Consider the following 14938-nt stretch of genomic DNA (forward strand, 5'->3'; position numbering starts at 1 on the left):
CTTCTGATAAACATCTTCCTTCCCGTCATGCAACACATCCTAGACTCTTCATAGGAAAATTCTTATGAAATGGAAGACTAATACTTTTCAGAAGTAGCTGCATTTAAATTAACTCAAATAATAAAATGTCTAATTTTAATTTTTCCCAAGGCACATTTTGGGGGTTTACTCAGTCGTTCAAAACCATAGATGCATACCTACTACATGTTGTAGGTAGTGGGGGATACAACAGCAAACAAAACAAAACCATTGCCTGTGTGGAGGTTATACTCGTGTGAGGAGGTGGGGACAAGCAACTCAAAAAGTAAGATATATACTATGTAGATGGAGAATGAAAAAGCAGGGAACAGGAATGGGAAGGGATGGATTGGGTGTTACGGTGTAGCTCCCAGAACCAGATGCAGAGCAGAGTCTGGGGGTAACCCAGAGTTTTGGTCTCTTCTTCACTAATGACATGAGATGTGGAAGGCCCAAGAGATTTCCTTCCGTAAGAAAGGAAATCTGGAATCCATAGCTCAGGCGTTAAGTCTGTTAGCGACTCTTCTTGCTCCAGTCCTCTGAAACTTATGGGAAAGAGAGTCCTATCTTCCCAGAGGCCCTCCACCTTTATCCTGCCCAAGTGCTTCTGAAGACATTCAAGTACAAACAAAGGTCAAGGGATACTATTTACATTGCACCTTTGTTTTATTTTTATCTGACTGTGCAACATTGACGCTATTTAGTGAGGGGGGAAGGCGGTGGGACACAGCTTGCTCTGGGCTTCTCTGAAAAGCCTGAGCTTCTACATGCCAGTGCTGACATGAGAGGAAGAAGTACTACTTCGCAATGTATCTGCATCAGAGAGGAGGTTTGGAGGAAGCCAGATGCTGTACCTTAATTTGTGCCTTCATGGTCGGCAGTCGCCTATTAGTCTCTGGATGCCTCTCAGAACTACGTGGATATATGAGCCTTAGGAGGTAGAGTTCAAGGGTCATTGTGGACTAGGGGTTCAACAAACCTGAGATGAGCAGTTCTATTGTACCCTCTGTGAAGCTCTCCCATGGCTAATGACTTAAACCTTCCTTAGGGAGGTAAGATTATTTCTGGGAGTTCATGAATCTTGGCATGACTAAATGCCTTGGCTTCACCACCAGAACCTACACCTACTTAATTACTCCTAGAATCAAATCCAACTCCCATGGAACCTGTCAGTGATCCCAATTGCCCTTTTACTGTCATCCCTAGTTCATAGAGGCATCTTAATTAGAGATTATTATATACAATCCTAGAAGTCAGTAATAGTCTATGGAAACATAATTGAAGAGAGGCTCAAGAATAAGAGAGAAAGTGGGGTTAAGAATAGAAATGCACAGTCAGTTCTGGAAGATATATTCAACACTCTGTGAAACTACTAGATTTGAGCCATATTATCTTTGAGGTGATATGAATGTTTAGGAACAAGATATTCAGTGTGTGCGTGCATGTTCATCACCCTTCCTCCAGTATCTCAGGTACCCCATGGGGGTGGTGTGCTGCACAGTACCCATGGCACTCGAAGATGTGCATGCGACTCCCTAAGCAAGTGTGTGCTTTGTGGGATGACCAGACTCAACATTCTAAATGCTTATGTAAGGGAAAAAAATAGTCCCTAAGCATTTCCTATATGATGAGGAGAAAACACAGAGAAAAAGCTCATGCTTCTGAATGAGTTGGCCTTCCTTCATTTTCTGAGGGGCTGGGTATCCCTGATGATTAAAGAAGAGACGTGATTAGCAGGAAATAAATGTGGCATTAATTTTCATTGTGTCAACATTATAAAATAATGCTTTTGAGATTTAATTTGCTGATGAATTAAGAGGGAATCCTGTTGGTTTAAGACAACGTAAATATAAATATTTTCCTTCATATTTCAGAGGAATCTTTATGAAAGCAATGGGAAATTATTGTTTGTGGCTCATTAAAATAGCTATTTATAATTACTATGTTTTGACATCTACTTTATACCAATATGATAATTCTGACCTTCAGTTATAGAGTCAATGAAATGCAGACTTTAAAACTGTCTTTCATGGGTTGTGCTTTCATCATGAACTATTTCAGGGACTCTGTAGCAAATGAATATGTGCAATGGCCAGAAAATTTTTCACCTTCTGGGTGTTTGTTTTATGTATGTTTCCCTTGTTACTAATTGTCTATCTAAGGGGAAGTGAGAAAATATCAAATGAAGGTGAAAGACTTGCATCCAACTTTCAGACTTAAAAGGCTGATCTTAGGAAATAGCGTCATGAAAATGTAAATGGTATATTTAAGCAATTGCCCTAATACTTAAGTGAATATTTTAGCAATTGCCCCTCATAGATGCATAAAGTGGGTGACGGTTTTCCAAATGCTTTATGAAGAATGTCATAGTTGCAGGAGTTGAAGGTCAAATGGTAGAATCATTTTTTTAAATTAATCATTTAATTAATTTATGGAGTACAAATTTACAACAAGGAATCATAATGCCATTTCTAATAAGTTATACATCATCGATTATTAATAAATTATAAAACTAGAAAGGATTGTACATGATCTTTTTAAAGAATTTGTCTATTTTCTGTGTTAAACAGTAATTGTAAATCACAGAGATAATACATGTTTGTTGTAGGAGATGTAAAAAAAATATAGGTCAGCAAAGGGAAGAAAGTAGAAATCCTCTATTATCCTACTCCATGGAGTTAAGTACCATTAACGCTTTGAAGTATTTCCTCCTGTTTTTTTCTGTATGTATATTTTCTTTTTAACAAAAATGGGATCATATTTGCATTGACTTCTGCATGGTTTAATTCAATAATATACTCTGAACATATGTTTTTGTGTGTGTGGGAAATGTCCTTATTTTTTTATGATATTATTTGTAATATTTTCTTAGTAATCAGTCTATGTAGATATACTATGTTTTTTTTTTAAGATTTTATTTTTATTTATTCATGAGAGACACAGAGAGAGAGAGAGAAAGGCAGAGACACAGGCAGAGGGAGAAGCAGGCTCCATGCAGGGAGCCTGACGTGGGACTCGATCCCGGGTCTCCAGGATCAGGCCCTGGGCCGAAGAGGGCACTAAACTGCTGAGCCACCAGGCTGCCCTATATTACGGTTTTTTAAACCCTATTTATTGTTGAATTTTAGGTTTCAGGTTTTCCAAATTTTGCTTTTATTAATGACTAAATAATAGCTCTATATACACATCTTTATATGCTTATCTGATTATTTTTGACGCCTTCTAGATGTGACACTGATGGATCAAAGTCCTGAACACTTTCATTTCCCTTCAGGGAGGATATATCAGTTTACACTCTCACTAGTAAGGCCCGGGAATGTCTGTTGCATTTTACCTTCCTCAAACTGGATATTATCTTCTTTTAGTTTATGAAGAAATTTATGGATTAAATTATGTGATCTAATTTGCATTTAAGTCATTCCTGTTATAGATATTTTTGGAGTTTTATGTTTAGGAAGATCATCCTTATCCTGATAATAAGTTAATGTTTACATTATTATAAAAATTCCTTTATGGTATCATTTTTTTTAGCATTTAGATTTTTTAAAAAAGATTTTATTTATTTATTCATGAGAGAGACAGAGAGAAAGAGAGAGAGAAGCAGAGACACAGGCAGAGGCAGAAGCAGGCTCCATGCAGGGAGCCTGATGTGGGACTCGATCCTGGGTCTCCAGGATCACACCCTGGGCCAAAAGCAGGTGCTAAACGGCTGAGCCACCCAGAGAATCCCAGCATTTAGATCTTTAATCCAACTGAAACTTACTTTTCTATAATGGGTAAGCCAGGAATATAATTTCACTTAAAAATGATTAACCTTTAAAACTATTTTTGGAATAATATATTCTTTCTCCAGATACTTGGATGTCACCTTAACTGTATACTAAATTGTGGGCTAATTTATAATTTTCTAATCTATTTATCTGTTTATTTTTTTCTATTTTTATACTGTCTAAAATTATTTTATCTTTATACATTGGTTTAATATATCTGGTTGGCTGAATTGCCCAATCTTATCAAGTACATTATTTTTTTGTACTTAAATTTTCCAAGTTTTGTCAACTTACAAAAAAAAATTACATCATATAAGAAATTTGATAAGATTTTCGTTTAATTTATCATTAGAGAAATGGCAACCTAACAAATTTGAGTTTTCACATTTAGAAATTTGGTTTATTTCCTTATCTAGTGTTTTTTTGAATAATTCTTAGTAAGGTTTTGTGATTTTTTAAACTGTATGTATAGATATCCTCCAAAGATTAATATTTATGTTAGTGTTTTTTACATTAAAAATAGTCTATAGTCTGTTGATACTAAATAGATTTACTTTTACAATTCTGAACCAGTGAAACTAAGTTTAAAAATGCATTGCATGTTATGAAAAAAATAGATGAAAGGTAAATGGAAGCTAATTAAATTGTAATTCAATACAAATGCCTCAATGAGTATTTACAGGAGGAAATTAGCTTTTTTTAAATTGTCAAGTAATAACATGTTAAAAAGAAAATTTAAATCTATAGTTATTTCTACAAATATTCTAATCATTTTTTATTATCTTAAAACTTGAAATACAACACAGGAAATGAATAACACTGCTTCCTCACTTGGCATTTCAAGCATCTGTAAATAGAATTGCTGAGTAAAAGATACATATACTATAATTTTGATACATATTGTCAAGCTTCCTTCTATAGGATTTGTGCCACTTCATACATCCACCAAAATAGGAGAGCTTGCCTGTTTTTTCATAGTACCAACAATAAAGTGGGTTCTTAAATTTTAGGATTTGTGCCAATATGTAAGTTAAAAAGAAAAACTATCAAATTTTCATTTGGACTTTTTTCTAAAATTGGTTTGAGCAATTTATCACATGTTTTGGAAACTTTTTATTTTGTTTTTTGTGGAATGACTTCTGAAATTCTTTGCCCATTTTTAAAGTAGAATTGTAGGTCTTTCTTCCCCTACGAATTTCTTTTCTTTTTTTTTATTTTTATTTATTTATGATAGTCACACAGAGAGAGAGAGAGAGGCAGAGACACAGGCAGAGGGAGAAGCAGGCTCCATGCACCGGGAGCCCGACGTGGGATTCGATCCCGGGTCTCCAGGATCGCGCCCTGGGCCAAAGGCAGGCGCTAAACTGCTGCGCCACCCAGGGATCCCCCCCTACGAATTTCAAAGAGATCTTTATATATAAGTGAGATTAACCCTTTGGGATATAAGAGTATAATCTATAATTAAGATATTTTTATTTTTTTTGCAGCGGTGTTTTGTTTTTGTTTTGCTGCATGGAGATTTTTGTTTGCTTTTAAAAAATAGCCACTTCAAGATTACAAATCAAATGGTCCAGGTTCTCTTCTTGTACTGTTTTGGAAAAAAGGTTTATATTTAAATCTTTGTTGAATTGAAAAATTACCAGAGTTATAAGGTAGAAATTTAAAATTACTTCTTTCAGACAAGTATCCAGTTGTTCCAACATCATTTCTTTTACAAATTACCTTTTCCCCATTGATTCAAAATGCTAATTCATCTGTCATATACCAAATTTCCAAGTGTTGCTAGGTCTATGAACTCTTTTAAAAAATATTTTATTTATTTATTCGTTCATGAAAGACACACACAGAGAGGCAGAGACACAGGCAGAGGGAGAAGCAGGCTCCATGCGGGGAGCCTGACATGGGACTCGATCCCAGGTCTACAGGATCTCACCCCGGGGCCAAAGGCAGGCGCTAAACCGCTGAGCCACCCAGGGATCCCGGGTCTATGAACTCTTTATTACATTTCATTAATGTCTTAGCATCATATACTAGTGCCATAATTTCACTTTACTAATACATCTCTTTCGTGTGTGTGTGTGTGTGCGCAGAGAGAGAGACCTGTATGTTCATTTTGTATACTGCTATCTTACTAAATTGTCTTTAGAGTCGTTTTCAGTCTATTTTCTTGGGTTTTCAAGTATACATTCATATTATGTGCAAATAGTAACAGTTGTATCTCCTCCTTCCCAATTGATTTCTTCCCAATTATTCCTTTTCTAATTCTGTTAGCTAGTTCATATCCACTCTCTACCTGAAACTTTAAATAATAGTGAGCATCCTTGTCTTTTTCCTGACTTTATTGAAAATGCCTTTAGCAACCATAATTCTGTCCTTTTGGACTGAGGTAGATATACATTATCATACAAAAAGTATCCACTCAGTCTTATTTTATCAAGAGTTTTAATAGATTTTGCTGATTTGCATCTAATATCTTTATATATATATATACATATAATATTATCTTTTTGGAAATAGAATAAGTTATATTGATGTATTTCCTAATATCGAACTCTCTTTGTAAACTTCCACTTGGTCAGGATGCTGCTTAATTATCTTAATCCTTTTCTAGATTATTTTTGCTGACACAAATGTGCAATCCCATTCCCATGGTCTCTGAAAATTTTGATTTGAGATGGTGTGCTACTCTATTCATTCTCAGAAGGATTATCATACATCTTGTTGGAGAATTGTCCACGTGTTTGAAGAATACTGCCCCAAACCCACTGGCCATGTAATGCACTATATGATATCTGAAATTCATTCTCTTTGTAAAATCCACAACCCAAGGGTTTCAGATTAGGGATTTTGTATTTTATTAGTTCCCTATCATTAATTATAACTACAGTTGCCCCCCCCCCACTTATTATTTTCTTTGTTTGTATTCTTTGGTTTGTATCAGTATGATACTCCAGAAAAAGGAAAAGAAAATTTTGTTCTTGTCTCTCCTCTGGAAGAGTTTAATTAACATTAGAATTATCTTTTATTTAAAGGTTTGATACAACCTTTTAAATTATGAAAATAAAATAGTTTTTCTTTTTTTAATTCATCCAGTAAAGAGGCTTATGGAATAAAACATCTGGGTTCTACCTTTGTACTTCTATTCTTAGTTTCTTTTTTTTTTTTAAGATTTTTTTTTTTAATGTATTCATGACCAACACAGAGAGAGGCAGAGACATAGGCAGAGGGAGAAGCAGGCTCCATGCAGGGAGCCAGATGTGGGACTCAATCCCAGGTCTCCAGGATCAGGCCCTAGGCTGAAGGCAGTGCTAAACCGCTGGGCCACTGGGGCTGCCCATATTCTTAGTTTCTATTTTGATCATTGGATCACTATAAAAATTTGGTGTGTATTCTTCTGAAACTTCCTTTTTGCCCCATACAAAAACAAGGAAGGGTTTAAATTTTTTTTTTTTAAATCTGACTTATTAAGCCGAATAGTTTTTTATATTTTTTGAACATTTCTACTTTGTGAGATACCTGTATATTTTCTTTGTTTTCATTATGATCAACCTTTTAGGGTTTAATATTTTAAAGAGATTAGGTCTTGTTTCCCTCCCCCTTTACCTTTTCACTTTTCTCTAAAAGCAGCCATTGGATCATTACTAGTGTTCTATTGTGTATCTACCTAGCTCTTTTCCTATATACATACACACAAATTTTAATGTCTACTTAAAATTGTACAATAGTTAAAATGTTTTAAGTATATATCACTTAAAATGTATGTGTTATATAGAACATATGTTAGTATGTTATACATAAAAGAATACATAGTGTGTACTCCTTGCTTATTTTACACAGCAGTAAAAAAAAAAAAAAAAGTGCCACTAAGGTCTTTTTAAAGGTTGCAATATATTTCATTAGTCTGTTGAAGGAACACTGTTTTCTCCCACCATTTTGCTCTTAAAATGTAGTAAAAATGTAGTATATGAATGTGGGGGAAAGTACAAGAGGGGGGACTGCTGATTTCAAGTTACATGAAACTTTTGATGGAAAGTACCCTTCTTAAACGTTGTTTCAATATTTTCTCACCCCTTTTTAAAAATATCTTTGCTGATTTGGGGTATTATCAATTCCAAGTTATTATGAGTACAATATTAGTATCTCGTTTTAAAAATTTTTATGTCCCTGGTCCCTTGTGAGGGTAAGCATATTTTCATATATGTATTAGACATTTGGTTTTCTTCTGTGAGTTTCCTTTATATACTCTTCACCCATTCCCTTCCCTATAGAGTTGTTTTTCTCTCATTTATTAAACGGGGCTCATTGTATATTAGAGATACTAACAATTATATGTGTCATATGTTTGCTCCCAGGCACTTCTAAACTAAGTGGATGCTTCTAACATCCCCTCTTATTTGTTCACTGCCCATCCATTGTCTTTGTTTCCATTTTTCTCTTTTGGCTAGTCTATTTCTTGTCTTATTTGTATCACTACTAAACCAGGAGAGAATAAGGGAAAAGGAATTAAACATTTGAATAGCGCCTGCAGTTTAACTATAAAGGATATGGAAACTTCTCACTCAGTGTGTTTGGAGGATTTTGTGGGTCCTTCCGGTCTTTTCCAATTTTTGGCAAAGCGAGACTCTTCCTTCAGAACCATTAATACTGACTGACTATATATGCCACTGAAAATATGGAATTCGCTGACATATTGGCTGATCAAAGGTAAAAAAATGTAGCTAGTTATTTGGATGCTCTAATGAACAAATATTAATAAAATGTATAATCATTTACCTAATATTCAAAATTTTTATATGATGCTCCAACCTAGGCTGTTTTCTATGCTGTGCTACTTTACTTTTTTTTTAAATATAAAGATAGAATACCATAAAGAATATTCATTCATTCACATAGAAAGGACTTGGGCTGAAAGGGCAAAGTAACAATCTTGGGAAAAGATGCACAGTCAGAAAATGTTGTATTTTTCAAGAAGGCATTTGAATTGCTCGCTCTTGTAGAGATATAGAGGAGGGAGAAGCAAAGGCTTAATAGTATTTTAAAAACCAAAACCAAACAAACAAAAAAACCCAACCCAATAAATTCCTTTGTCAATTCCCCCCAGTCCTAGCCAAATAAACAAAAGTACCTCCTCTTTCCCCCTCTCTGTGTGTGCCCAATCATGCACATTTTCCCTGAATGTTTCTTGTTTTGTTTGCTCTTGCTTAAGCTGAGAATGAAGATTTTTATATTAGCTGAATATTGAGTTTTAAGGTCAGGTGCAGTAGATTCTATCATTTTAAACTTTTGTTTTATATCTTTAAAGCCTCTTGCTCTTGGCAAGTTATAATTCAGGAAGGCAGAGAAATTGATGTTAGTATGCAAAAGCAAAGTATTCGGCAGCCAAGATAATCAGCATTTATGCAAACTAAAAATGTTCAACATTTATGAAGATTTAAGAAATGTAGAAAATGTTATAGGACTGTTTACAAAGTAAGACTGATTGCCTGCACCTTGAATCCATAGGGTAGATTTTTATCTTTTTTTTAATCTAAGAAATTAGTGGCATACTTTAAGAGTCTACATGATAATGGGCAAACTAATCTTGTTGTATAGAACGAAAAAGACTTACCATGTGTTAGAAATTTAAGAAATTGGTCTAGTTGCATTCTGTCATAATAAACATCTACCCCTCCCTTCCCCGCCCCATCCCTGCTTTTCCAAACATGGGTCATCTGTTTCTGTTTTCTGGGCTAGGCTTAGGAAGAGAGCAAGCAAGACGGGGCGCAGTCTGTTCTCTCCGTGAAAGTACCAATATCTTTGGTGGTCATAAGGATTCTTCAGTGATCCTTAATATGCTTTTCTTTGACAATGATTATGCTTCAATTTTTGGGCACAAGTGACTAGTGTCATTTAATGATAAAGATAACATGTCATAATGTTATAATCAGAGTTTGTCTTTCTACTAGGTCTAATTCAGATTCATTTCCTTTATTAAAAAAAGAAAAAAGTTTGCTTGAAAATGACAAAAAGGAACAGAAACTGTAGTGTGCCAATTTAGTGGATGGCTAAATCCACTAAATTCTGGAAAACCTAACTTATCTTGTTCTCTTAACATGTGCTTCAGGGATATAATGGATGACTAATTAATTAACTGAACAATTAAAGCCCATTCATTATTATATGATGTTTTTATAGAAAGGTTTCATTTGAAGTTAAGTTTCCACTCTGGCGCCTGGAGAAAAGTAGAATAATCTTGGATGGTATCAAATTAAAGGTGACGAGTCGATAGTGAATGATTTGACATTTGATGTAGACATTAACTCTGGATATATTACAGGCTTTGGTGTGGGGTAGCTAGGATGATGTAGTAGTGCATGTGTAAACCCTGTATTTTAAATATATGGTCTCGTATGCCTTAATTCTACGAGTATTCTAAATATGTCCAGATGTTTTTAACTATAAGCATAATTTTGTTTACCATAAATGTTAAATAAAAGCCAATCAGGGACACCTGGGGAAGAGAGGATCCTCAAGGACCTGTTTAGACAGTTGCTTCTGGAAAAAAAAAAGTCTTCAGTCAAAGACTTGTCAATCCTATTTTTAAAGATTGATTAGGTAGCTGATTTTTTCTTCCTTCTGTCCTTGGAGAAAATGAAAAATAACAGGTCCTCTTCCACTTTAGACTAACCATTCATATACTTTATGACAGTTAGGTCTCCCTTGAGCCTTCTCTTCTCCAGGACAAATTATGCTAACTCCTTGAGTCTGTCCTCATAGGTCCTATTTTTCAACCATTAAATCATCTTATTGTTCTTCCCTGTAACTTTTCCAGTTTCTTCAAAATCCTCTAAAAAATATAAAGTCTTAAATTGTATACCTTTACATATGTTAGATAGGTTAGGACTTCAGGACGATATTTATTTCCACCTTCTAAGTCAGAAAAGATGGTCACTATGACACAGGTCAGTTGGATGAGAGGAATAAGAATAAAAAGAGAAGGCAGGTTAGCAGTTTAATATTCAACTCAGTGGGTTCATATGATCAGAAATAGTAAAACTGTGCCTGCAAAAATGTCATAAGTGATCTTCCTAAGACCTTTGGAAGACACTAAAACACAAAAATTATTATAAAAACAACTAGTTCTAGTTGCTACTGTTTTTTCTTTAAATAAACTGATACCTTTTTTTTTTTACTAATTATAATTCTATAAAGAAGATTAGCAGATGAATTAATATAATGGCAAATACAGGACCAAAAAAAAAAAAAAAAGATGTGAGTGATAGAGGAAGATGAGCACCTGCTAACTCAAGGAAAGGCACAGGGATTCAGCATTAGAGTGACCTTAGCTTAATTAAGAGCTCGAACCACTTTTCCAAGCAGATATTAATGATAGGAGGGAGTATTTGTGGAATGTTACCTAGTGGAGCTTAATTTTTTAATACATGACCAGTAGGAAGAGCATGATACTAGCTTGCGATATGCTGTCTTGGATCTATGTCTATGGCACTGCATTGTCTTCTCTATGGCATCACTTTGAGTGATCAGCATACTGTACGCATTTCAACCTCTCCATTCCATAAAAGCCAAAAGGGAACCCAGAATCTTATAAGTCAAGTTCTCCTCTGTTTAATTCCTGTGAGAGAAAGATTCCAGGGTAATAAAAACCTAGAATAGAAGCCCTAAATCCTCTAGTCTTTCTTCCTTCAACTTAAGTGCATCAATAATTGAATTTTATATTTCTTTGATAATATAACTTTAAACCTAAAGTTTTCTCTATGCCCAAAGCAAAATACCTGGCATTTACCCTACTCTCTCTCCTGGGTTATGCACTATGAAATGAGGTGAACTGCTTCATAGCCTCCACAAGAGTGAAATTAAGTCATTACAGAAAGGTGGTTCTGTGTTCTTTCCAATATCCTCCCTATAAATCAAAAATAAATAATAGGGATCACAACAAAGTCAGCTTATGAGAGCTTTAAATCCCCAGATGGAAAGCTTCGTGATGCACCCATTGCTGGTTCATTTTCATGTTAAGGTGGGATAAAAATATAAATTTGTGATGCCCACATTGAAGAACCACAGGCAGATCTGAGAGGGCTCTTGCATTGAATGGGCAGTGGTGAAATATTTGTATTTTGCACTAACCCCTCTTTGAAAGCTAATGCAGTATGGTCTTACCATTTTTGCAGACAGGACAACATTGTTCTGGTTCATAGACTGGGTTGACACATTCAGGAACTGCGCAGTCTGCTACAACACAGTGAACTTCATTGCTGGGCTCACAGCGACACCATTCACATGGAGAGGGCTAGGAACAAATCTAAAATTAGCCCCTTTTCTCCTATAACTTAATGCTTGCACATTCATATGCTGTCAGAAGATAAAACATCAGTGCTTATATCGGCTTTACTGCATTAACTTCATTTACCATGTGTATGAGCATTCTTCCCCAATGGAAAGCAACCTGGAAATCCAAGCCAAAGTGGTTGCCTTGTGCAGCTCAGGTTGCTATGAGCAACTGGAGCACTCCAGGATGACTCTTCCTATGACTTATGTTTCTACTTTCCAAAGAAATGTTTGGACAACTAATATGTCACCTCCTGGTTTGGTTTCCAGATGCACTGATTGCTCTGCCTTCCTCTGGCAAACAGGAATGATACTGGAACATGTGAAATAAGTTTTTGCCATTTGCCACTTTTTCTCCTAAGAAAGAAAAGGATTACTGAGAAAAAATAAAATGGTAAATGGACATCCTTACCCTCTGTAAGAACTCTTCCAAGCTAACCTAGACTCTAAATGGCATTTTTTTTTTCCAATATGAATTTTAGAAGAGATTGCATTTGGGATCCAAACTCCCAGGTACTGCCTCTTGAAAGATTTAGTGAGTATCTTTCATCTTTCCGGCTTGCTTTTATGAATGAACTAAAATCGATTGACTTAAAAACCCACTATTTAAGAGTCAAAGACTCTAAAGATGGAATTGAAAAGTGATTCATTTAGAGAGGGAAAAAAGGCAGAAAACAATTTTTGTCTCAACAGTACTTACCAGCCAAGAGTGAGTTTGAGATATTCTGTTTCTTTTCTACAAACTGCCTATACCACAAATCATCTCAAGCAGTGACCCCTCTGTGGCTTTTTCCACAGAGGTGGAAAGTTCTGGTTCTCCTTTCTCAAGAAACAGAGGCTTGGAATTCTGAGATAAAAACTTGGAGATCTCAGAAGTTATACAGGTCTGCATTTTTCAAGTCATGCCATCTGTTCCGAGAAAATTGTGCCTCTCGTGCCACAGGGCCATAGCTCCTCACTTGCAAATTGTGTTAATGAAAGTTCTCTGCCTTTGTCTCAGTGGCTACTGTCCATGTCAGCTATTGTTTCCTCTTGAACCTGACCATTTGGGTAATACCAATGCTTCTTAACTCAGGAAGTTTGTGGGCATGAAAAATCTTTCAACTAATTATTTTCAAATTAATTTTACCTTTGCCTTCTGCTAGAAGAATGAAAGTCTAGTTTTCAGTTATTTTACCTTCAAATGTAGTAAGAATAAGAGAATTAGACACAGAATCTGTAGAAAAAGTATTGCTATTTCTTAACATGGTCAATACGTTTATTGAAGGTCACAGTTAAGCTCTTTACTGTGTGATAAGATGGGTTAAGTATCTCAAAGGAATCTGTTGGATCATCTCAAGGGCTGAGATTTTCCTGAAGCTACCCTACTAAATAACCTCAGTAAATTAAGGAAAAGATTTGATACCCCAGCACATTATTTGCTGCTCTGCTGTTCCTTATTTTGTAAACTCCATTGTGATACTTTAAATCTCCAAGCAAGATGGTCAGAAGGTGAGGTGTCCCCCTTTCTTTGATAAATTGCAAAGAAGTACTTTTACATTGCCTGCTGAAGTACAGCGAGGACTTGGCCAGCATTTCTTGCTAATATGAGAAAAAGTGGGAGACACCGATCTCGTTTCCACACCCTGCTCCTCCACAGCTGTGACTCTTTGTTCTTGCTGGTTCCTTTTTTGCTGAAGAAGAGGCTGATCTGTACAACTCTGGTGGACTGATTCTGGCATTAAAAATCCCAAAGAGCACCTAAATTTTCCAAAGCAAAATGTTTACCTCTAAGTAACTGTGGCCTTTGAGAGAGATTTATTGGACTGTTAGAATCCCAACACAGACTCTAAAGACACCATTCTGATTCAAACAATGTTTTTGGACATGATTAACTACTGCATATCATGCCAAGCAATTTACCTATATCGACTTATTTCTCATAATAACCCTATGAAGGAAGATATGTTATCTCCATCCCACAGATGAGGACATAGGCTGAGAGAGGGTCGATAACTTCCCCAATCCTGTAGGCAGTAAGGGGCAGAGGCAGGATTTGAACCCAGGCACCATACCTGCTACACTGTAGTGCCAGTGATAGCAAGAATCACTATTTTGTGTACTCCCACTGGTATAGTTCATTTTCCAGTTCTTTGTACCCTTCTCCATGCAGGCCAGATCCAGAGGAATAGCCATTGGGAACTGAATAATTGATTTATAGAAGATATGTACTTCTGCTAAGAAAGAGAATTTCACTAGGGTATTTAGAGCATAAAGAGATTATCATGGAGCCATAGTGCTTTTTAACCTTCTGCAAATGTAAATTAGTAAGGAAACTCTAGTAGGTTGAAGTTAGGCTGCCATGAGGCTCACATTCTTGGAAGTGTTGGCTTCTTTAGCTTGATAACTACACTCATGGATACCTGAGGGAAGCACTAACAGATAATGGCCCAGTAGAGACCCAGGGGCATCTGTGTGAAGCCATTGGAGACTGGATGTGTGTGCTCTGGAATTCTGAGAATTATTCTGAGGAAGAGCTAGGACTACAAGACTTGGTGATAAAAGTTCACCTGATTTTTGAAGGGATTGTGAATAATGAGAAACATAAATTCGAAAAGTAAGAAAATCACTCCAGCCAGAGTGACATTGTCTCTGAGTCCCTTCCTGACCTTGACTTTACTCATATGCCACACCCTTCCTGGCCCAGAATCTCTTGGCAGACACATGTCATTTCCTCTTTTGTTTTCTTTAAATTTTTCTTCCCAAATCTGTTTCAGTCCATTTCTTCTCAATCTCCATGTGCGCCCCAGCTCTGCTCTGAACACTCAGTCAAATTTAACCCATTG

At 35.8% G+C, this 14938-nt stretch overlaps 1 protein-coding gene across 1 annotated transcript in view; it reads right to left on the bottom strand.

Moving 5' to 3' along the window:
- The window catches only part of VWC2L (von Willebrand factor C domain containing 2 like), a 155054-nt gene that overhangs the window by 116931 nt on the left and 23185 nt on the right, over nucleotides 1-14938 (bottom strand). Inside the window, exon 3 of the mRNA XM_026002202.2 lies at nucleotides 11946-12075. Coding sequence (XP_025857987.1) covers nucleotides 11946-12075 — 130 coding nt within the window. The remainder of the gene's footprint in view (nucleotides 1-11945; nucleotides 12076-14938) is intronic.

The sequence above is a fragment of the Vulpes vulpes genome, chromosome 16, assembly GCF_048418805.1.
Source record: "Vulpes vulpes isolate BD-2025 chromosome 16, VulVul3, whole genome shotgun sequence".
Taxonomy (NCBI): domain Eukaryota; kingdom Metazoa; phylum Chordata; class Mammalia; order Carnivora; family Canidae; genus Vulpes; species Vulpes vulpes.